General features: G+C 52.9%; 10 protein-coding genes across 10 annotated transcripts; 2 read left to right on the forward strand and 8 right to left on the reverse strand.

Moving 5' to 3' along the window:
- Nucleotides 1-733: 733 nt before the first annotated feature.
- J4E83_006036 (uncharacterized protein) lies at nucleotides 734-3,073 on the forward strand (the record flags this gene model as incomplete). The annotated part of the gene is made up of 1 exon (XM_049332951.1): nucleotides 734-3,073. The coding sequence occupies one exon, from the start codon at nucleotides 734-736 to the stop codon at nucleotides 3,071-3,073; it is 2,340 nt and encodes a 779-aa protein (XP_049187641.1).
- Nucleotides 3,074-3,359: 286 nt separating this feature from the next.
- J4E83_006037 (uncharacterized protein) lies at nucleotides 3,360-5,328 on the reverse strand (the record flags this gene model as incomplete). Its single annotated transcript, XM_049332952.1, has 2 exons — nucleotides 3,360-4,849; nucleotides 4,902-5,328. 2 exons carry the CDS (start codon nucleotides 5,326-5,328, stop codon nucleotides 3,360-3,362), a joined length of 1,917 nt encoding a protein of 638 aa, XP_049187642.1.
- Nucleotides 5,329-8,270: 2,942 nt separating this feature from the next.
- On the reverse strand, nucleotides 8,271-9,092 carry J4E83_006038 (uncharacterized protein; the record flags this gene model as incomplete). The annotated part of the gene is made up of 2 exons (XM_049332953.1): nucleotides 8,271-8,949; nucleotides 9,001-9,092. 2 exons carry the CDS (start codon nucleotides 9,090-9,092, stop codon nucleotides 8,271-8,273), a joined length of 771 nt encoding a protein of 256 aa, XP_049187643.1.
- A 2,124-nt stretch (nucleotides 9,093-11,216) lies between these two features.
- J4E83_006039 (uncharacterized protein) lies at nucleotides 11,217-13,934 on the reverse strand (the record flags this gene model as incomplete). The annotated part of the gene is made up of 7 exons (XM_049332954.1): nucleotides 11,217-11,698; nucleotides 11,747-12,413; nucleotides 12,463-12,724; nucleotides 12,774-13,312; nucleotides 13,368-13,410; nucleotides 13,500-13,594; nucleotides 13,851-13,934. The coding sequence occupies 7 exons, from the start codon at nucleotides 13,932-13,934 to the stop codon at nucleotides 11,217-11,219; spliced, it is 2,172 nt and encodes a 723-aa protein (XP_049187644.1).
- A 413-nt stretch (nucleotides 13,935-14,347) lies between these two features.
- On the reverse strand, nucleotides 14,348-15,833 carry J4E83_006040 (uncharacterized protein; the record flags this gene model as incomplete). The annotated part of the gene is made up of 6 exons (XM_049332955.1): nucleotides 14,348-14,764; nucleotides 14,812-15,197; nucleotides 15,250-15,406; nucleotides 15,459-15,666; nucleotides 15,720-15,771; nucleotides 15,827-15,833. The coding sequence occupies 6 exons, from the start codon at nucleotides 15,831-15,833 to the stop codon at nucleotides 14,348-14,350; spliced, it is 1,227 nt and encodes a 408-aa protein (XP_049187645.1).
- Nucleotides 15,834-16,831: 998 nt separating this feature from the next.
- Nucleotides 16,832-17,193, forward strand: J4E83_006041 (uncharacterized protein; the record flags this gene model as incomplete). Its single annotated transcript, XM_049332956.1, has 2 exons — nucleotides 16,832-16,985; nucleotides 17,039-17,193. The coding sequence occupies 2 exons, from the start codon at nucleotides 16,832-16,834 to the stop codon at nucleotides 17,191-17,193; spliced, it is 309 nt and encodes a 102-aa protein (XP_049187646.1).
- A 406-nt stretch (nucleotides 17,194-17,599) lies between these two features.
- J4E83_006042 (uncharacterized protein) lies at nucleotides 17,600-17,995 on the reverse strand (the record flags this gene model as incomplete). Its single annotated transcript, XM_049332957.1, has 1 exon — nucleotides 17,600-17,995. The coding sequence occupies one exon, from the start codon at nucleotides 17,993-17,995 to the stop codon at nucleotides 17,600-17,602; it is 396 nt and encodes a 131-aa protein (XP_049187647.1).
- Nucleotides 17,996-18,659: 664 nt separating this feature from the next.
- J4E83_006043 (uncharacterized protein) lies at nucleotides 18,660-19,544 on the reverse strand (the record flags this gene model as incomplete). Its single annotated transcript, XM_049332958.1, has 4 exons — nucleotides 18,660-19,004; nucleotides 19,069-19,125; nucleotides 19,188-19,343; nucleotides 19,395-19,544. The coding sequence occupies 4 exons, from the start codon at nucleotides 19,542-19,544 to the stop codon at nucleotides 18,660-18,662; spliced, it is 708 nt and encodes a 235-aa protein (XP_049187648.1).
- A 643-nt stretch (nucleotides 19,545-20,187) lies between these two features.
- J4E83_006044 (uncharacterized protein) lies at nucleotides 20,188-20,525 on the reverse strand (the record flags this gene model as incomplete). The annotated part of the gene is made up of 2 exons (XM_049332959.1): nucleotides 20,188-20,319; nucleotides 20,379-20,525. The coding sequence occupies 2 exons, from the start codon at nucleotides 20,523-20,525 to the stop codon at nucleotides 20,188-20,190; spliced, it is 279 nt and encodes a 92-aa protein (XP_049187649.1).
- A 327-nt stretch (nucleotides 20,526-20,852) lies between these two features.
- J4E83_006045 (uncharacterized protein) lies at nucleotides 20,853-21,398 on the reverse strand (the record flags this gene model as incomplete). Its single annotated transcript, XM_049332960.1, has 1 exon — nucleotides 20,853-21,398. The coding sequence occupies one exon, from the start codon at nucleotides 21,396-21,398 to the stop codon at nucleotides 20,853-20,855; it is 546 nt and encodes a 181-aa protein (XP_049187650.1).
- Between the last annotated feature and the right edge of the window lie 106 nt (nucleotides 21,399-21,504).

The raw sequence follows: 21,504 nt of genomic DNA on the forward strand, positions 1-21,504 counted from the left end.
ATTCGCTCACTATTCGAAACTCTGGTTGGGGTCTCCGCATGGCGGTCTGCACTGACGCCTTGGCGCTGGACCTAGGAATTGTCCCGCGTCATCCGAAGACGTTCACTCCACTATCCTCATCACTTCGTCTACCTTTTGTAGTGATTCCTTAATTCCTAGTTTATTGAGTGTCGGGAACCAATTTTTTGTGGAAGCTACTTGTACTACTTCATCTCACACTTCTCATCCACAGCCTTGGGGAAACGGGTGACGACGATCTGTGAACAACCACAGTAATGTCTAACCAATCCACTGCGCTTCCATCTTACTTATATCGGCAGCGACTGCCAACATGTTGTTGCCACCAGAAGCCGAATACAGCCGCAGCGAATACAAGCGCGACACCAAATACATTGCCGGATACCTTCTGAAGACCTCCAAGAAATGCGGCTTTGTACCAACGTCTTCCAATAACTCTTACACTTATGAGGTTCACGAACGTGACTTTGAGCCAATGGCTCAATGTATCGTGGATAATTCCCAAAAGATATCCATACCATCGTTCATACCCACAATCTTGGTTCGGGCTATCCGATTTCGGCGTGAGGTGACGGCCTGGTATCGACTCAAAAGTTGCGCGGATCAGCAGCATGACGCTTTCATTTCGCGCCTTCAAAGGACACTAAACATCTTGCGGCCTCGTATACACAAGTCTAGAGATGGGGAAGCAAACGGAAAGTCCACTGCATCGAAAATGACAGCACTAGAGCAAGGCTTTACAAAGCTCAAATTGCACCACACGACCGAAGATGCCGAAGATCATGAGGAGGCTGCCGAGGAAAATACCGGACAACCCGTGGTCGTAGAAGACCTACCTTCTGTTCCATCAGTTGAGATCAGCGTGGAGGATGCAAATCTGGAAGAAAACTTCTTCCTAGACATCAAAACTTTCTTGAAAGAGATGCAGTCTATTCGGAAATATGTCTTGGCGCGCTGGTCTGGCAAGTCTGATCTTATGACTAAAGCCTTCGTTACCAACATAGCGATCGACATCGTGCGACAGAAGGAACGCGAGTTCGACGAAAGTCTTTCCCGTCCGCCTCAATACCCAGCGGATAAATTTCCTGTATGGTGTCTGCCTGCTTTACTCCTTTATCAAGAGGTCGACTCGGAGGCACTCGATACAAAGCAGCCACTCGAAGGATTTGTCCGGCCTTCTCGCATGGCGGTCCCTTCTACTGTTATGGGCCCACATTCCTCTCTTTGCTTCTACCCTGTGTACAACGGTCTCAAAATGCTCCTCTACGACGTTCAACGTGCTCCAAAGCGACCAACAGCAGCTGTTTTGGTTCACAATCTCAGAGAGAAGTACAAAGATCTGTGCATGCATCCACATATGATTAATGCGTTGGATATAGCTTCAACGCTTTACGTCCTGGAGGACACGTCGACAGTCTTACGTCGCTTCGCGGAAGATGGATTGACACAGGGTATTCGACACATGTTCAAAGGAGGAGGAATTCCCTTTTGGGTTACCTTTGCTATGCAGATCCAAAACGATATCAACGATTTTCCCCAGCCTCCCATGGTAGACCCGCTCAACGAGTTGCGACGAGAATTAACGAAGACCTCCATCATCATCCAGGAGATCAGGACGCATCCTAGCACGCTTGTCGATCTCCTTAGGGACGAACACTTCGATTACTTTGAAAAGATCGTGAAGCAGCTCAAAGTGCTGTTCTTCCATGACGGAGTTGGCGAACTACTGCTTAAAGCCCTGACAAGTTTGCCGGAACAAGATTTATCTCGCCCGCTCGTTGTTTACGTCACGAGTAGAGACCTGTTCTGGCAAGACCAACACCTGAGATGTGGCGTTATCATACACGTGCTAAGGTCACTCGTGCGCCGATTCGCCATTGGTCATGACGCCGAGTATAGCCATGTACTCAGTGTTGCTCATCTGTATAACATATGTCACAATCTGTTTCCTGATGCCCCGCACTTCCCTGATCTGGAGTTCTTCATTCAGCGACAGGATACGGAACGGTTCTTCTACGGAAAAGCACCGCAGAATATTACAGAGGCTCAAAGACAGCTCAAGCTTACTCTGTACGGTTGCACTGAGGCGATCAAGGGCAAGTCAGACCGTACGATCGGCAAAATTGGCGGACGCCTGATGCTAAGCAGTTGTATCCGTATTCCCTCCCACATTGACTCTTTGCTAGAGAATCGGTTTCATACCCATGATAGTCCGATAAGCGTCGAGGAAGCTGATGAATCGACTCGCCGTCTATTGAATAGTTTTGGCGATAAGAGGCAGGAAAACGAGCGGATACGGCTTTTCAACTGGCCAGTCGATGCAGTCGGCCCTGAAGGCAACACATACCACAGGCTATATTTCCACAAATTTGACAATACGTGGGATCCTGTCGCAGTACTACGGTCGGTGATGCTATGGTTCGAGGCGGATGCTGTCAATCTCAACTTCTGCACGCCAAAGCTGGTCCTTCTCTGCAGCGACATCCTCTCGGAAATTCTCGACATGTTCCGGAACGACCCCGCCTTCAAGAAAGCGTTTTGGAACGACATGGTTGACCCAGCCTCCCTAGCACCATCGGTAGCGCTCCGGATTCTGACCCTTACCGCCGACGAAGCTGGAACACGTAAAAAACGGCCAGATGACCCACCGATGAGGATGGATCAGCTACGCGAAGTCTACAACATTATGCAAAAACACTACTTGCGCCCCGTTAGGACCATACCAGGCGAGAAGACGTGGGCGGGCGATGTCTGTATCGCGAATCTAGTCAACACAGAAAAAGAGGCCAATATCGGCGAATATTGGGGTCCAGTGAACTTTTTCCACGGCAAAGACATTTTCACACATCCTGAACGTGACAGGATTGATCCGGATAGACATCGTCCCGAGGGGCCCGCTGCCGCTTCGAACCTGTACAAGAATTGGGACTTTGGTGGAAACAAAGATGAAAGTAGGATGTTCAACGCTATCTCCAGGTTTCGTGGCAGAGGGCCGGGATGGAGCAGAACTATCGTGAGCAGAGCTATGGAGGGGGCTGCTGATCGCCTTGTATAAGCGCGTTGAACAAGTCCCTTGTTCAAAGGCGGCGGCCAGTGACAAGTCGTAGGACCATCACCAAGCACACATGTTTCGATTATTTCAGTATTGCCTTTCCCACATGGGCTATATGCTCACATCAGCGGAAATGGAGTAGAAGTGTATTCAGAAGAGAGTATTCTCGAAATGATCTCGCTATATAAGGAATGTCGTGTCGTCATGATATGTATCCCACCTGCCTCTAGAACGCCTTGAAAAATTATGTACAAATAGAAAAGCAACGCCTAAAACCTTCAACCCTCTTCTATCTTCTCCTGGTGGACGATGTCGATGTCTTCTTGTCATCCCTCCTCGTACTTGTACTTGTCGCCTTTGGCGCTGAAGTTATCGTCGGAGGGGAAGAAGCAACTCCAGCCGCAGCTATAGACGGTGGTGTAGAACTTGTCTGTAACGTCGTAGAGGAAGCAGCGTCTGTAGCAGACGAGGAAGATGAAGAAGAAGAAGAAGAAGAAGAAGAAGAAGAAGCTGGTCGAGTGCTAGTGACTAGCGTGCTTGGTCCCTTGCCTCCATTGGCCCAGTATTCCACAAGCGCCTGCTCAACCTTCTCAGGTTCAATGTAAGCCTCTAGAGCCTCCAGCTCAGCGCACTTCTCATCGATGTGCTTGTCGTCGTAGTCATTGATGTCTTTGGAGCGGTACTTCTCCTCCATCGGGTCGATGAACTTGGTTGTCTCGGGGTAGCCGAAGTTGGCAAGGCTGGTGACGTTGAAAGCAGCCATCATGTCGTGGTCCTCGTGGATGAGGTTGTGGCAGTGGAACATGTATACACCATCGTATGGGGCGTAGCGGGCGATGACGGTAACCTTCTCGTTTGTGCCAAGCAAGACGACGTCCTTCAAAGCTTCTCGTTCGTAGGGAAGAACGCTTCGTTTGCCTCCGGTGCGGCTCAGGATCTGGAAGTCGACGAGATGGATGTGAACGGGATGGCTCCAGCCGCCGGATGAGTTCTCAAGCTCCCAGACTTCGACAGCACCGCGTTGAGGTTTTGCGAGGATGCGGTTGTTGACGTCGGCGAAAGTGACGCCGTTGACGGTCCATTCTCCGCCGGTGCGTCCAAATTTGAAGCTCCTGTCGATGCCACTCTTCTTGGGTGGGAAAGGTACTGTACGCAGAGAGCCTGGGAGAGCGCCGTTACCGGCGGTGCTGGAGACGGAAGAACCGACGACAAATCGCATAACCTTGTCAGTGCTGTTGTAGTCCTCGTCTGCTTGTACGTCGCGAGCATTCTTCATCGTTACATTCTTTCCGGCATATGCGCTGAAGTCAACGACGATCTCCCAACGTTCAGCCATTGAGATCTCAAGGTTGTCGGTCGGCACAGGCTTGGACATGAGACCAGTGTCTGCGGCGATGACATTGAATGGAACTTTCTTGGCGGAAGGGTCCTCAAGAGTGAGCTTGAAGGCACGGCTGATGGCTGTGTTGAGCACCCTGAAGCGGTACTTGCGTGGCTCCACCTTCATGTAAGGCCATGGTTGGCCGTTGACGTGAATGACATCGCCCCAGAGGGAAACGGTCTCGCTTGCCGGATCAAAGAGCGTGCCGTCACTGTTGTACTGCTTTGAGGCCAGTGCCAGAGGAACATCGTATGAGCCTGAGGGAAGTTTTAATTCATCCTCAGCAGGGTCATGGAGAATGTAGAAGCCCGCTTGTCCAAAGTAGGCGTTCTCCGCAGTGTGATGAATGGCATGGTCGTGGTACCACAAAGTTCGCGCACTCTGCTTGTTGGGGTAGTCTAGAATTATTAGCATTTATGTAGAACATTGCCAGTGACAGCCGGTACTAACAGTAGTCTTTGTATTGTCCGTTCTTGGTAGTGTCCTCGGCCCACCCATCGAAAGGTGCTCGGCTGTAGGAACCATGAAGATGCACCGAAAGGTCCTTGGGGCCGTGGTTCTTGAATCGAACAATGGCTTCACGACCTTTGGTCATGCGGAAAGTAGGACCAGGTGATACTCCATCGTATCCAACAAGGTTGGCAGGCTTAAGCCCAGGGTATACTTGTTGTGTGAATGGTTTCACATCGACCTCATAGAAGTCAATCTCATTCCCTGTCGTCTTGTTTTTGTAGGTGTACGAAACGGCCTTATCCTGGGGGATAGGAAGCGGGTTCTGGAAAATCTGCTTGTAGACTGGGCTGAGCCACTCGTCGTCGCCAGCAAGTGCTTGTGATGCCAAGAGGGCTGTGACTCCAATGGAAAAATAGTTCTTCATGGCGTAGTGAAGGCGGATGAAGATCAGGAGATGAGCAGATATGAGTGAATCGGGCTGATGCTCTGTTGTACACTGGCGTCTTGGAACACTTTATACATCCCCATCTCATGGTATACAGGAGCTAAAAGATCTCGAATACGCCTACTTCATGATATCCGGCCAGACCCCCGTTCTCACCATCCCTCATCGTGGCAAGTGTACTCCCACAAGAATGGGATGTGAAGTCTAGGGCCGGCAGGAGACGCCATTCGGCGTTCTCGCTACTGTTGCCTGAGTGTGTCGATATTTACCATATCGTAGTCTGCTTCAAGCCACTGCCTGGAAAGGCCGAGAATATGGGATCCATGCCTAGACATGGCTTGAGAGGCTTGGTATGAGCAAGAGCTAGGCGATGAGCGAAAGCTGATGAGTCTTGGCGACCAGTAGGATGACTAGCCCATGCTGATGGAACAACATGAGAGACTACTCCATTTACAAGTGCGGGATGAATTCGATCAGTATCTCCGAATGGTGCATATGAGTAGGTGATGCTGAACTCAATCTTGACTCATCTGAATCTTCTCGACCACGATAACCCCAGGTCTTCCCTGCTCTTCTCCACGACCGCGTGACGGATACCAGTAGGCGGAGTGCACAACGAACGAGTTGCAGAGTCTGTTTCGGGAAGACCGACAGTCTCAACTCGGAAAGGTGTAGTCAGGAAAGTCCTCGTTTACGGATGGCGCTCTACATGCCTAGACAACGGCTGGGTACGAGCGGTCAACACGATTCAGGCCCTCCATGAAAACTTTCGTAGCAGTCTCGCCCTGCTAGGGCTGAACATTGTTGCCAGCGTGAGAGCTGTGAAGCGCTAATTGCTAGTGCATCGTGGTACGCGAGAGACCGGTCAACTTGGCCAGGCTTGTTTAGGAGTCCCGTCGATCCAGGAATAGCAGTTCCGCGCCCGGGGGACTGCTTGCCAGTGTGCCGGTGCTGGTGTGTGTGTGTGTTCATCGCAAGCGGAGAAGGTTGAATGGAGGCTGCGGAAAGGGAGGTCTGGACTGTGACCAAGCTGCGATCGGCGCTAAGCTAGCGCCCGTCGGCCTTGGCGTGGAGATCGCTCAGCCTGTCATTCGAAGTCCTCCAAGCCACCACGCCTCTCCACAGCTTAACCTCAGCTACCCCGTAATGCAGCATCAGCGCGGAATTCATGCATGCCGAATGCACGGCTCGTGTCTTTCCTGTTCATTACACAGCTTCACCATTGGTCAAGTCGTACCATCACGTGTACGAGCTTCAAATCCCCTCCCGTCACAATCCGCCAAAACGACTGTGTCGCCGAACTGGAGTTGACCCAAGAAACAAAACAAAAGGCATCTCATTCTGTCGATAGCCTTGCGCACAATATCGAGCCTCAACACTGGATGCAGTGTTCTTACTATCACGTCCACGTAGGACCGCGCAGCGATGATTGTATGGAACAGCTGTCGCACCACGCCGGGATCAGAACATGGTGGAACGAGAATACCCCCACTCTGGCCCGATCGCGGACTAACAGTAGCAAGATCATGCAATTGCTATATCAAAGTGGAGTCTGTCCTTCACACCTACTTCGCAATTGATTCCGAGCTGAGCTCGACCATGACACAGCGTCGGAAAATATCTAGCATGGGAAAATTCCCGCTAATTCGACATCCATCCGCTTACCCCTGCGAGACCACCCCGCGACGGCACTTGAACACGCGAGAAGGGTGATACTAAATCGGGGGCCCTGTTCACCAGCAGACCCCTGTCAGCAGTATCGCCTCTGATGTCTCTCCACGCCTTCGTACAAACCGCTGTCAACTTTCCAATAGACTCGTGGCATGCAAATGTTGACACTGCATGGGAAAATTCCACGTCGTCTCTGCTACCATCGTGTTGCTTCGCTGTCTTCACAATGGCGCCGCCATTTTCTCAAGTCCGATAAGCTGAGGCTGTCAGTGTGCAGTAGCGAAGGACTAGATGGGACTTCTGCGGCACTTTTCCATTCTGGTCTCACCGATGCTGTTCGAGAATATCGCCTCGTTCAATAATGGCTTGCAGATTGCCAAGTCCGCTCAGCAAGACGCGAAAGCTTGGCCTCTGCTAGACCCATGGAAATACGACGAGCCTCAGCTGTGGCTCCCGCTGCTACTGCAATGTCGTGTCCGGTGACCTGGTAAGCCGTCGTTTCTACCGCGTTGCTCTACCTCGGCCCTGTGGCAGGCAACAGTCGGAGTCCGTTTTCGTATACTTCGCCTACTTGCGGACGAACGATATCATGACAATGAGTTTACTGTCTGTTCACATGTCAGACCTTTGCTCTCGAGAACTTGAGAGGAACGCCGTCGCGAGACTAGAATACCTTTCCAGGCCTGCCCGCACATACGTTATTTGCAAACTTTTCAGCGCTCAGCCGTGTCTTCGCTCATCCAGAACCGAAAGCTTGTTTCTATCGCACGACTAACGTAAAGAATCACCCAGCGGAAGCCTCGGTTGGAGCTTAAGAAGGTCATTGATGCGTACCAAGTACCCTAGCGATAGCTTGTCATGGTTTGTTGAGGTGAGATCTCACGATGTACTCATCATTGCTATGCATGTCGACTACGTGCTATCAATCACTACGAATGCCTATGATGCGTTCCAGATCTTTCGAGAAGACCCCCAATTAGGCTTTCTGACAACTCTGTCGAGGTCGGCGAGACTGTGTCTGGGTAGCTCTGCAATCGAACATGACCAATCGCCACCACATTCCTGATAGCGCGCACCCAAGACCTTTCCCGCGGTCATGAACACGACGCCACGATGTGCGGGAGGAAGCGGATTCCGCCATTGCTTTTGCGATGCCTCGCTAGTCTTGCCCGTTTCCATTCCGCCAAGGAGCCGACATAAGAGAAAACACTCTATGCGATGAGTCAAGATTCCAAAGCCGTTTGTTGTTCTCACCGACCAGAGGACGTCCGCAGAATCAACTCCTTGGGATCTTGCGTTGTCCAGAACCTTTTCATTGCCGAGCTGTCATCGAAGTCCTTGTACGTTACACGCACACTAGGAAGCTTCCGTTCCATAGTTTTGGTGAAGTTGACTCTGGATTCCTCGATATATTCGCTCTCATACCGGGTTGGCTCAACCTCTTCAGCTTCCTCGTCGTCTTCGTTATCAGAATCCGCAAAGAACCCCGTAGCGGACAATAGTAGATCCACATGCGTTAGATTCTCGAAAGCACGGAGCGTGGGACGGTATTCACCCGTTTCGTCATCCACATCATCGTCAGTCCCCGGATCTACTATCTGGGCTAGCATGTATAGATCCGAAGGATCGACGCCAATCTGTATGGAGTGTACGAGGCGAATCTTGTGCTTTGGTCCTTCACTATATATTATGTCCCAAAAGAAGGATTCGTAGTCTCGCAGGCAGATGAAAGACCAGGTAAGGAATGGACCCGCCAGACTGATAGCTTCGGTATAGATTTGTCGGCATACGGTAAGGACGCTGAATGGCGAGTATCGGGAAACCTTGCAAGCGGGTTTTGCAGTTCCCGTAAAGGTAAAGGTCCATATGAGATCGCGCAGTTCGCGGGGTAGACGCAGTAGAGACGATTGAAGCGCATTGCGCTCAACGCTACTTGGTGTCAGTATGTGATACCTTGACGCTGGGCATAACGAGACTAACGCGGACTTTTGCCAATGAGTCTTTGGCGTGACATCAAAGACTCCATTCTCTGTCTTTGACAAGGCTGTATGAGATTCTGATATCGGCGACATGTTGCAGGACCCTGGGCAGACTTCAGTGTTGGGTGTGGAAAGGGAGATTGATGGAGGCATCGGGATTGTGCTCACGGCGGTGTGTAGCTCCGTTGATGCGGGGTGATATCACCCCTCATGACCGACGCTCAGGAATCCACGGGCTCACAACACAACTAAATTTCACGTCCTACCTCCTGCGCGCCTTGTATATCGACCGTCTGTGGTATCTACGACACTAAATGAAGACAGCCGGTAGCTATGTTGCAAAGCGTCATTATCTGGCATAACGTAACATCAAAGCTATCGCAATGATACCGTATACCAAAGTACCATCTCAATGATCTGCTCGAAGGGCCAGACCGCAGTCTGAGTCAAAGGCGCACTCTACATATTCATTTGGCATAACGCACACATTGGAAATTTGTGAAGCATACCTACCTAGGTACATCCTCCATCAGCATCTCAGCCCACCTGGGCACCCAATGTGACCCAGACAACAAAGGCCTTCTCAATCAACCCATAAAGACCTCCCCCTCCCAAACCCCAAAATCAATCCTCCCAGTCCCCACCTTGCCCCTCTCCTGCTCAACCCACCCTTCCACCAACATAACAGCATGCCCCCTAACCAACGTCTCCCCCTCCTCATCAACCAACAAAAGCAGCACCATCCACTCCCCCCTCCCATCCTTCCCAATCAACGGATGAGCCTCCGGCTGCGCCTCCACCCCCGCCCATTTATACAACGACGAGTACGGCTTCAGAGCCGGCGGAACAACAGCCTTGAAGCGAGCAAGGAGAGAGTCGTGAAGAGCCCGCGGCACAAATGGAACAACCAAATTCACAGCAACAAGCACAGATTTCGGCGCTGCGCCCATTCGCGAAGTGAGATGCTTTGGTAGACGTTGAAACGGCATCTCATCTTCCCTTCCCAACCCCCCTACTTCTTCGTACACAGCAAATTCCGCGTCCACGATATCAAACACCATCTTCTCCTCCCCTTCCTCTTCTTCTTCCAGAAACCCCACGCCCACCTCTCCCTCCTCCAACTTCCTGCTCTTTTCCAGGTTCAGTCTTCGACTGACACCCATGTATGGTTCCGTCTTTAGAAACGTAATATCATCCATCAGGCACGTGTAGAAGTATTTAGGCATCGCGCCCTTGCTGTCTTCTCCTTCTTCTTCTTTCTTGTCGTGCGCATGCGTATACCCATCATCGCCCTCCGGCGCAACGAACCGCAAGTCTTGTGTGACGTGACCGGAACCCGTGTCGGGTATATTGAGCATATCTCTGAAATGGAGTTTGGTCCAGCGGAGGAAAGTGGTGGCATTGGCTGGGATGGGGTCGTGGAGGCGGGGGTGTACGAGGAGGAGGCCTGGTTTGGGGCGAGCTTGGGGAGCTGGTGAGGGGTTTCGGGATGGGAGGGTCATGATTGTGAGTCTTTGGATGCTTGCGATCTGAGATTGCGGGAGAAAAAAGACGCTGTTAGTCGGGTCTTTATATGTATGTCGAGTTCCTGTTCCTTTTATGTTGCGCCCGCCGTTCGTGTATCCTCGGACGGTAAGCGCGGAGTTCCGAAGCTGCAGCTGCATGAATATCCTGACTGCATACCGAACCTTGACTTCTTCCCGAAGGAGTAACCTGAGCTGCTGCTTGGCTCCCGAGATGTGCAGCTCGGCTAGGAACGAGGTCTGAAGGTGCATGTCACCAGCGGGGTCAATGTAGGTTGCGAGACGACGCACTGCACGCACAACCATCCAACCCATGCGCAGAGACTATACAATTCAAATATTTGATTCGTTTCAAAGAAACTAAGTAGATAGATGTGCACGTCTCGATCGACAAGGCCCTATTCTTACAACGCGGAATTTGACATCGCGCTTCCTCCCCCATAGTCTCAATCCTCTGTTGTCCCGTTCCCATTCTCCCAGCTTGACAACACGCTCCAATCTCAGGTATACCGCCAGAAATAAAAGCAAGCAAGCAAGCAAGCACCGTAACTCCTGTCATCCTGATGCTGATGCCCACCGCAATGGTAAACGCCAATACCCCAGGCGTTCAAGAAACAATATGAGCGTCCAACCATGACGCGAGCGAGTCCAACCATTTGTATCCAGGATCTGCCCTGTCCAAGTCGTCGGATGCCTAATGCGTCGGTTGCCGAGGTAAATGTAGGAAGATTGTACACTTTTCAATCTCGACATCCTCTTTCTTTGCAGTGCCACTCTCGGGCTGAACCTTGCGCTCCTTCTCCGCGACGATCTCAACCTCGATACGATTGACGCCAGCTACGAGTTTCGCTTCGAACAGTGGCTCGCCCTTCTTCTTGCCACCCTCGTAGCTGGGACTTGGGCTTGTGCCGTTGATGCCTGCTGTGACAGGAACACGATTTGCTTCGAGTGTCTTATTGCCATTCACGGTGACGAAGAGGCGGTACATCCGGCTTGTAAGCGCGATAGGGACCTTGGGTACAACTTGGATGTAAGAGTTGGATGGTGCGACCACCATCGTGGCACTGTACATGGTTTTTTGTTTGTTCGCCAGGATGCTCGTAGACCATGGCTTCGACGGGTTAAGCGCTGGGTGGGTGTTGAGTGTAATTTTGGGTATTAGTGCCTCGTCGACGCCTGCGTTTGTTAATGGAAGATCTCTTGAATCAGGATTGCTTCACTTACTCTTGAGTGGCACCTTTCTGAAACTGTCTACGCGGGCTATTGGTGGAGGCGCGTAGTAAGTTGGCGTTTGGAATGAGGGAACGTGATTTCCATTCTGCAGCCCAATACCGTTCGGATGTGGACTGCCGCTTGCCTGGCGAGACACACTCTGTGGAGGGGCCATGCTTGGATGTGGAGTCTGCGCTGGGACGCTGAGTCGGGCAGCCTGGCTGTCCGGTGCGGTGCTGGCTGGCCTGATGGCACTCAGGGCAGGGGATTGGACGTCTTGCTTGACACCGTTGACGGCGGGCGGGGATCCTGCAGTTTTGTTCTGGGCGGCAGAGAGTGGCGCAATCGACGAAGCACCACCTCTCGGTCCAGTGAACGGATTGGCAGGTGCTGTTGGCGTCGCGGCTTTCCCAGGTGGGGCTTGAGATAATCGGTTGCCCACGCTATCGAGAACATGTCGTTGTTGTCGCTGAAGGGCGTCGTTGTCAACAATGACGCCAGGCGTCGCAGAATCGCGAGCACTTGGAGTGTTACGGTCTGATCCCGGGCTCGGCTTCAACTTCAGCTTGAGCTGCTGTTTTGGAGCCGCCGCGGCGCTGGACATGTTAAGCTTCAGCTTCGGTTGCGTTGGCTCGCTAACTTTGGATCTGGCTTCTTCGAGTTTCTTGTTGAAGATTTCCTACGCCGGTCAGTACTCAGGTATGAGAGCGTGCAGACAGTATACGTACTTCAAGCTCGAGCGAGAGGTTGTAGATGTCGCTACCATCTTCGTTGTAGATACGGGCATTCTTCCAAATCAGACTGAAGGCTTCTTCGAAAGCGTCCCAGCTCTTGAACAATGTATGGCCTGTCGGAGCCTCGCGTCCCACTACTCCGCGAACCTTCTTCTGTATGGCGGCCAGCGACATGGGGTCTTTGATCAGCTGGTAGTAGTCCTTCAAGCTGCGCGACGGGAGGTTCTGGAAGGGCAGGAATATCTGCAGTCCTTGGCTGAAGGGCGTTAGCTGGCTGGTATTAGAGCACGGAGCACGCAACTTACTCTTCATAATCAAGGATCTCCCTCACAATCTGCTCCTGTGCCTGCTGGAATGTCTTGCCTGCATAATCAGCACTATCATCGTCCTCTTCCAGCGCAGCAGACGCCGACTGTCGCAACTTTGACGGTGCTGGTGTAGCCGACGCCGCGATGGCGGCCGCGCGTCGAGGGCGGTCGGCTGTATCTTGCGTGGCAGGTGTATGTGCGTGGGCGGTTCTTGGGGTCGAGGTAACGCGGGGGGAAGGTTTCGACGGGGTGGAGTTGTCTTCGCCTGGGATCGGGGTGGCTGTTGCGACATAGTTGCCGTCACGGTAGGCGGGATTGTGCTTGACCATCCAGTTGGAAGCGGTCTTGCGTAGACGCTCGGCATCTTGGTATATGACGGAGTTCTTGTCGTTGAAGGCCTTTGCGTTGTTGACCAGTCGTTTGCAGTCGCTCTCGACTTGAGCTAGGGACGTGTACTCGCCGTTGTTGAGTTTGTTCTCGATGGTATCAATAGCAACGGGCAGTTTCGTGAATTCGTAGTAGTCGGGCACCTCGGCCTGCATGCAATTGTCAGTGGACCTGGTGTATAGAGGGAGCGCAACGGGGACATACCTTGTCGGGGAGAGTGAGGAAGTGGACGGCGATGGGGCGTCCGCTGCAAGTTGTCAGTGGGGGTTCCTACGTCGGCACACTGGGGAGTATGGAAGCTGCCAGTGCGACAGGCGTAAGGAGGGCGTCACGTACGTCTTGTCCTTGGCCTGCTTCAAGCTGTCGAGGAACTTCAAGCCTGCCGTCGTGGTCGACTCGACCGTCTCTGATCGCGAATTGGGCGTCTCGGCCTGCACGGAAGCGGTCTCCTGTCAGCATTGATCTCATTGTTATCTGATCCAATTCCTGCCATGGCTGAGTGCATCGCCGGCGCGCGCGTGGTGTTGAGAGATTGATGAGGGGCCGACGGGGTGATGGCCTGGTCCTCGAACCCCCCAGGTGTCGCGCTGCTGGACTAAGGAGCATCCCGCAACGCGCCCATCACGCCTCGTCCATCTCCAGGACACGCCCGACGATGCATCGCCCACCACCACAGCCTGCACGTACCGTCCCTTTTTGTCGCTTCGCAGGGCGCCCGTCGTGGTCGCCTGCTGCAGCACTCGCGGCTTTGCGCTTGGCCGCGCTCTCCATTTCCGGTTGATTCGTGATCGCGTAGTCGGACTGAGTGGTTTGCCGAGCGAGTCGAGGCTTGTAGGGATCGTGGCGGCGGTGCAGTGAAATGCGCGTTCCGTCGTCAACCCGGTGGACGCGCCGCAGTGTTCAATCTAGGCTTCCCAGTTTTGCCAAGCCCCCGCGCACGGTCCGCTTGCATCACCAGATGCGTCCTCCACCACACCATGGCCACGGCAAATAGTAAACACTTGGACTTGCAGCATCACGCTTCAAACAATGTAATTCAGCCAATCAACTGTTTCTAGGTAGTGGGGCCTGGTCGCTATCTTCCAGGGGTATACTTGGGAAACGAGACCTCCGCTAATACTGCAGCAAACTCAACATGTTTGTAGGATCACGCCAGAAACAAGGAAAGTCGTCCAGAACTTCTCTCACTTCTGCACCGGCTCCGACGCCTTCTTCTCGAACTCTGCTCGCGCCTCCGCTTCCTTCATCTCGCGCACCTTGGCTAGCACAACTTCCCGGAAGATTGCGCCCTTTGCGATTCTGCTTAGGCGTCCAGGTCCCTTGCCTGTGTCTGCATTCTCCTTGGTTGCCAGACTCTTGTCCTCGGAATGCGATGCAATGGCCTCGCCGGCAGCCTCGCGCGCGTTGGCGGGCACGTCTGCCTCGCCTGGTACATCCTCTTCCTCGTCTTCTTGCATCTTGAGCGCTTCGATGCGGTTGGCAAGCTTGACGAGCTCGATGCCGCGCTTGAGACGGGCCTTTGCCGCGTACGCCTTGATCTCTGGCACCAAGTTGTGGTCGGTAGCAGTGCTTCCGCTGAGCCACACGTGTTTGAGGGCAGCCTAGTATTGTTAGTGCATTCCAACAGACCCTGACTGCTTCATCGTACTTCACTGGTTGGTCGCTTGTCTGGGTTGGGCTCTAGCAGCTTCTTGATGAACTCCTTGGCCTCCGGGCTCACTTCCTTCCAGTAGCGCTCGTGGAAGATGACGCGACCGTTCTTGCATTCCTCAATCAGGTCCGCAAGGTTCTCTGACCGGAACGGCGAGTATCCGCACAGCAGTGTGTATGTGATGACGCCCATGGACCACATGTCAACGGGCTTTCCGTGACCCTTCTTGAGCATGACCTCAGGAGCAGCGTATCCGAATGAGCCAGCCATGGTGGTCAGGACTTCGCTCTTCGAGTCGAGCATCTTGGCGATACCGAAATCCGCAAGTACGAGGGAGGAGTTCGCGTCGCGTGTGAGGTACAACAGGTTCTCTGGCTTGAGATCTATTCGGAATTAGCTGCTGTAGTCGCATCCGATCCGAGGCGGAGAATATACCTCTGTGAACGACATTGTTCTTGTGGAGGTAGTTGACTGCATCGAGTACTTGTCGGATTGTCTCAGCGGCGTCCTTTTCTGTGAACTTGCCCTTCTCGCAAATGCGATCGAAGAGCTCTCCACCCGTCGCCAATTGGGTTACAATGTAGTACTTGTCCTGGCAGGTGTCAGCTCCACAGTCCCACAGAAGGGACCCGTATCGCGCGTACCCTTGACTCGAACCAATCGTGGAACTTGACAATGTGAGGGTGCTTCATGCGCTGCAGCATCTCCAACTCATCGTACACCATCTGCTCGTTGCCGCGCACATTCTTCTTCAAGATGATCTTGACAGCGACCTTGCCCTCGGGGCAGTCAGCTTCTCTGACGATACCGTAGGTTCCGGCGCCGAGTGTCTTTCCGAAGCGGTATCGTGATCTGTGAATGGCATGTTCAGTACACGTCGGGGCGCAGGGCAGCAGGGTACAGACTTGCGATCATAGCTGTCGGGCTGGCCGTGCAGCTTGTTGAGCATGTTTGTCACTAGACCAGCAGTCAGTCCTGGATATGGCAATGCGCACCGCAGGGAGGGAAGTACAACTCATGATGGGCGAGCTGGTAAGCAGTTATACGACTGCCGCGAGCGTCGTCTCAGGCTGAGGGTGAGATTTGGGGTGCCTATCAGGCGCGTTCAGCTGGTGGTGGGGTGGGTGAGGGGTAAGAAACAACAGTTAGGTAGCAATGCTGTCTTAGGAGCAAAGGGCAAGGCTGCAAAGGAAAGTCGTGAAAAGGAGGCACGGAATTGGACCGGGTCAGCAACAAAGGTCGAGCGTCTTGGAAGGCTTGCTGGAGTAGTACCTAGCCTGGCTGTGGGGCAGGCGCATTCGATGTTCGTGTCCGCCTCGCGGCCTCCAGGGTTTGAGCCTTTGAGGCGCAGCGCCAGCGGATGGCTCAAAACCTAGCAGCAGCCCTCAACGCTTTCTCCATGCCATATTTGTCAGGCTCAATTGAACAGGTCGATGCTACCACGTACTATCAGATGAGTGGGCGGACATTGCGTACACGTTCTGTTGCAGTATACACGCGTCGGGCAGGCTCAACAGGGACTGTCATCTTGACTCGCGAAGCATAGACATCTCTCTGCTCGCAGCTTCTTAATCATATCCTTAAGAGCCGAACAGTTAATCTCTCTTCTGGTACGAAAGAGGCCGTACTTTTCGTATATTCCCTAATGGTCTGCTCTAGTATGCCGACACCAACGGCCGCTAGACAATGCACAGTTGCATTCGCAGTATGACTCTACTATAGCTTGGAGACGCGACCATTTCAATGCTCTCAGAATGCACGCGCCACAGCAGGTAGGGCCCAGTTCATGCCAAGAAGGAACCGCTCGTTTGGTCCCGCAGTCGCAACGCGCGCAGGTTTGCATGTGGAATTCCTACGTCATGCCCTCCCGTCTACATAATCTGGGCCTTGATCGACAAACACCCACCATACCACGCACATCACTTCTTTATTCTGCCAAATCTCCTCTGTAGCAGCACTACACACCAATTTCCTCACAAACTCTCACACACAAACGAGCAACCGCACAGTCTCCACTATGGCTATCGGCATCTTCACCATCCTCGCTGGCTTGATCGCCTTGGCCGCCGGCTACTTCTACTTCTTCGGTATCTCCCCGGAGATGAAGCGCAAGATGGAGAAGCAAGCCCTCCAGACCATGGGCGAGAACAAGATGTCCTACATGGCCAAGGGTGAGTCTTTCCATACTCACAAACACCATGCCGCAAACACTAACACCTCGCAGACCAAATCAACAAAATCCCCACCTCCGACCAAGAAGACGTCAAGAACCTCAAGCAGGGAATCAGCAACCTCGCGGGCGGCGCCATGCAGAATCCCATTGGAGAGCAAGCTGGTGAAAGCGCTGATAGACTCACATCTCCGCTCACCGGTCGCTAATGCCTCTTCTTTTGTACAGTCCGAGCGGCGACCCAAGTCTGGGATCAGACCAAGGACGTATCGAAGAAGATCTCGGACCGGTTCCACTAGGAGGTGGTGAAGGCGTGTCTGAGGGCATTGCTCGAATGCCTTCGGGGATGGGTTATCGTATCCAAGGAGACGATTCAGAGAGACGTCCGGAAGAAAGCGGAGTAGCGACACGACAGCAGAAGGCGAATGTTGGACATACCCTCGGTAGGCGTTTGGTGGTTCCTTTGTGGCTCCTCTCACGGTAGCCTTCTCCTTGTGTACCGTCCCGGCAGGTTTGCGCCGTACTCTCACGACCGTCATGGCTCTCATAACGGCCTCCCATATCCCTAATGAAATCTTTTCCCCGTCGTCTTGAAAGACTTGTTCCAATTCCTCATCATCCAAGTTGTACCCCACCACTCCACACCAGCCACGCGACCCCCTCCCAGCCCAGAACAATCCCCCAGAACACAGCCTGAAACCTCACCTTCCTCGTCTTATGCTGGAAATAGTGCATGCCCGCCAATGCTCCCGGCCACCCTCCGACTATCGCCAGTGTATGCAACGTCACTTCTTTGACCCTCCACTCCAGATTCCGCGCCTGCATCTTATCGTAGCCATAGAAGAGGAACGTCACTCCGCTGATGAAGCCGGCGTAGATGAGCGAGTGTACGGGTAGCGCCGCGATGGTGTAGAGGCGGATGAGCGTGACGGTGGGTAGGATGAGCGACGCGGTACCGCAGATGGTCGCGATGGTCAAGGGTCGGTGACGGGGACGCGCGCGTGGTGGCATTTTCACGATGGTCGGTGGTGGCGTGAGAGAACCCGGGGACTCGGGCGCATCGTGAGCGGGGAAATAGCAATATTGGCGACGTGCTGGGTGAGTGATGGGCGAACGCGAGCGAAGCTTTGCCGATGCTCTGTCGATCTCCCGGGCCGTTGGCAGTTTGGTGCTTGGACGGAAGAGGTATAGTTCTACCGGAGGGCTAGCGTGAGGTGGTCAATTCGGCTGCGGCTCTTCATCAGCAGCCTCCAAGGTTTGCCGTTGGTATACACAGCCTCACATGCATGGGGGTACATTGCACGATCCAGGAGGAGATGTAGGTTCAGCTATCGTTGCTCTGGACAGTATCACCACCCCCGAGGTACTACAAATGATCTGGAGAAGCCGCTCTACCCTACTTCATCCCTCCATCAACGCGAGATGAACCACAAGAAGGCTCTTTGGCATTTTACGCGTAGAGCTGGCGACGGGCCGGCGCCTGAAGTCCAGACTCTGCTTCAACTTTGATGTCGTACGGCCCGTATTTCCGACCGTCATACGTATGCACCCAATATCGCTTGGAACCCTCTGATGAGACACCCGTCTCTGCCGGGACTTCCACCACGTACCTCCTAGTATCCCACAAGGCACTGATCGACTTGGCATGTTCCCAATTGCTGCTCAGAAATTCCGCCTATTCCGCATCCTCGTCCTCGTCCTCGTCCGCAGACGGCGAATCACTGTCCCTATCAAGGATATCTCCGTACGATGGAGCGTCAGTGCCTTCGTTTGCTGGCAGGGACTCAAACGGTCCATCACCCAGCGCGGCCGTTCGCTTGACATCTTCTTCGGAGTTCCCCTTTCTTCCCAGTCCTTCTGCCTCATCTGTCGTACAAAGAGTGAACTGCCTGTTCAGGTTCTCGATATCTTCCAATACGTGTCTGTATTGGTTGTTTGAGTCTGACTCATCGAACCAGGCCGTCTTCTCGAGCTTTTCCTCAAACGCCAAAAGACTGTCCGCATCAAGGAATTCTCGGTGCTGTCATCCGGTCAGTACATCTCTTCCAGCACCGGCATAAACGCAATCCTTGCTGCGAACTTACCAGCTCGAATCCCTGGCCATCTTTGCCATAAGCCTCTCTGCCATAGGAGTTGGGTGTCTGAGTTGAATAAGTAAGTTTTCCAGGGACGCATTCTGGCAAGAGTAAGATTTGGAACTTACTGCACTCAACGGCGTAGCAAGTTTCCTGAGCATATCATCATATCCGAGGTATACCGCTGCTTCTTTATCGAGTTCGCATCTTTCCAAGCAAAACATCGCGATATTCCACTCGGCCTCGGTTTCTTGGGAGAGAGGGCTAACGCATTTCTTCGCACACTACGTGTCGTCAGACTTCATATGCTGCTGAGATCTACTCTCAAATCATACATCGGTACCGGCTTTGCTTTCGGATACGGGGCCACTGGGCTGGGCTTTCGTAATTTCAATGTCGGAAGTTTGCTGTGGGTCGGGTGCCTGTGCAGTGACTGCAATAGCAGTGCACGAGACAACACCCAGGATATTGGTGAGGAGCTTCATGTTGAGGGAGATGAATTTTAAAAGTTCGCGGCTGGCTGGCTAGTTAAATAGATTTGGACCCTTTTGAAGTGCCAGTGTGAGATCGCTTCATTGCGGAGACCGTTGAGGGGGTATAGTCCCTGAACCCTTGAGTGATGCCTTGATCCATTGAACTCCAAACCCTATCCAATGAGCCATCATCAAAACGCTCAACATCTCGAAGACGCGCGTCTTAAATCAGCGATCAGACAATGACCATGTGCCAGAGAAGAAAAATGTATGGAGTAGAGTGAGTGTTCTGGGCTTAGACACCTCTGTGGTTGGTTGTACGCTCGTCATCGTCCTTGCACTCTGGTGGGTGGGTGAACGTATTCGATTATTAAAGCCGCTGAACGCCTCGTTAGAAGACTACAGTATGCATGCACCTCAGTACACCAAACCATTCGATCGCAACGCAAACCACGCCCCTCTCAACACCCCAAACGCTTCAAATGCTCCGGCAGATCCATAACATCCCGCGGACGCTCCTTCATAAACTCATCCGCCACGCGCTCACAGTCCTTCGCCTGCAGCACAAACATCGCCCGCCACGTCTCAGTAGGCTGCTCAGCATACTACACCATCGTCAGCACACCCAAGTCCACAACCCCACCGACGGAATCGCTCAGACGTTTATCCTAGTCCCACTCACGTTCGGATCTTCTTTGCATGCCTTCAAGCAGCGGATGTAATTCCAATCCCCTTTTCCACCTCGGCGAGCCTTGTACTTGAGCGTGTCCATGCAGTAGTTGTAGCACTAGGTTTTGTTAGGCGATTTTTTCATGCAGGGGGGGGGATTTAGTGTTCTTGACTTACTTGTTTGAGGGGTGTTGTGGGTTCGAGATCTGCGAGAGGGATTGTGTCGGGGTTTTGACGCAGCTGGGATTCGGATAGGTGGACGGAGGCGGTGGCGGCGGCGGCGGCGCATAGGGCTAGGCGGAGGATGTTGATGCTGAGCTTCATGGTGGCGTGGATGGTATGTTGAATGTAGGAGCTGAGGAGTCTTAAGTTGGGTGTTGGAAGTATTTTATACGATTGTGTGAGGTATGCGGAATGGTTTTGCGGTTTGCGAACCCACGGTTGATAATTCGGTACTACCAGAATCACACACATCTAATACCCTGTCCACGTATTGCTGCAATATGACCACTTATTTTGGGGTACGGGAAGGTAAAATCAAGAGGATACATTGCTGCCATGTACGAAGCTCGTCATGGCAACGCTCTAACAAAGCTGCAACCTCCCTTCATCCTCACGCATGACCGGCACGCCCGACACCCTTCGAAGCCCTCATGGCCTACTAATAGGACCTTGATAAAACTTCCTTAGCACCTTCTCCTCCTCATCCATAATCCTCCTCTGGATCTTATTCCTCAAGATCTCAATCTGACGATCATACTCCCACCGCGGCGTATCTGCACCCCTCATACCAATGAACCTCGCAAACATCCTCATCTTGATCTTTAACCGTTCCAGCTCACCTAGTTTACAATTTTCGGGTAAGGTATCGCTGGCGTCTAAGAAGGGTTGTTGCCAGTTCATTGTCTGGGGATATTGGTTTGTGAGGTCTGTTGAATGTGTTTGGGAATAGTAGGCGGCTAGCGCGTCGAGTTGCGCTTCGGTGAGGAGGAAAAGATCGAGCATTGTAGAGGGGAACTCAGGTGCTGGTATCCCTGTCTCCACGTGCACTATGGGAGCGATGGTGAGGCGCATTTCGGCGATTTTATTTGCGAGGGCTAGGTTGCGGTTCCATGGTGACATCTTTCTTGCTATTCGCCTTTGCACAATGCTCGATGTAGGACTTATTGCTTTGTTGATTCCGTTTGTATCGCTCATGCGTCGGTTAGGCATATGTTCGTTTGCTAAAGAGATTCTGGTCGGGCAAGGGCTTGCTGAATGAAGAAAGTTTGCTGCGGGAGGACGTGTGCGACGATATTTGGTA

Source organism: Alternaria metachromatica, assembly GCF_023757995.1.
Source record: "Alternaria metachromatica strain BMP 0045 chromosome Unknown scaffold_13, whole genome shotgun sequence".
NCBI classification, from domain to species: Eukaryota; Fungi; Ascomycota; class Dothideomycetes; order Pleosporales; family Pleosporaceae; genus Alternaria; species Alternaria metachromatica.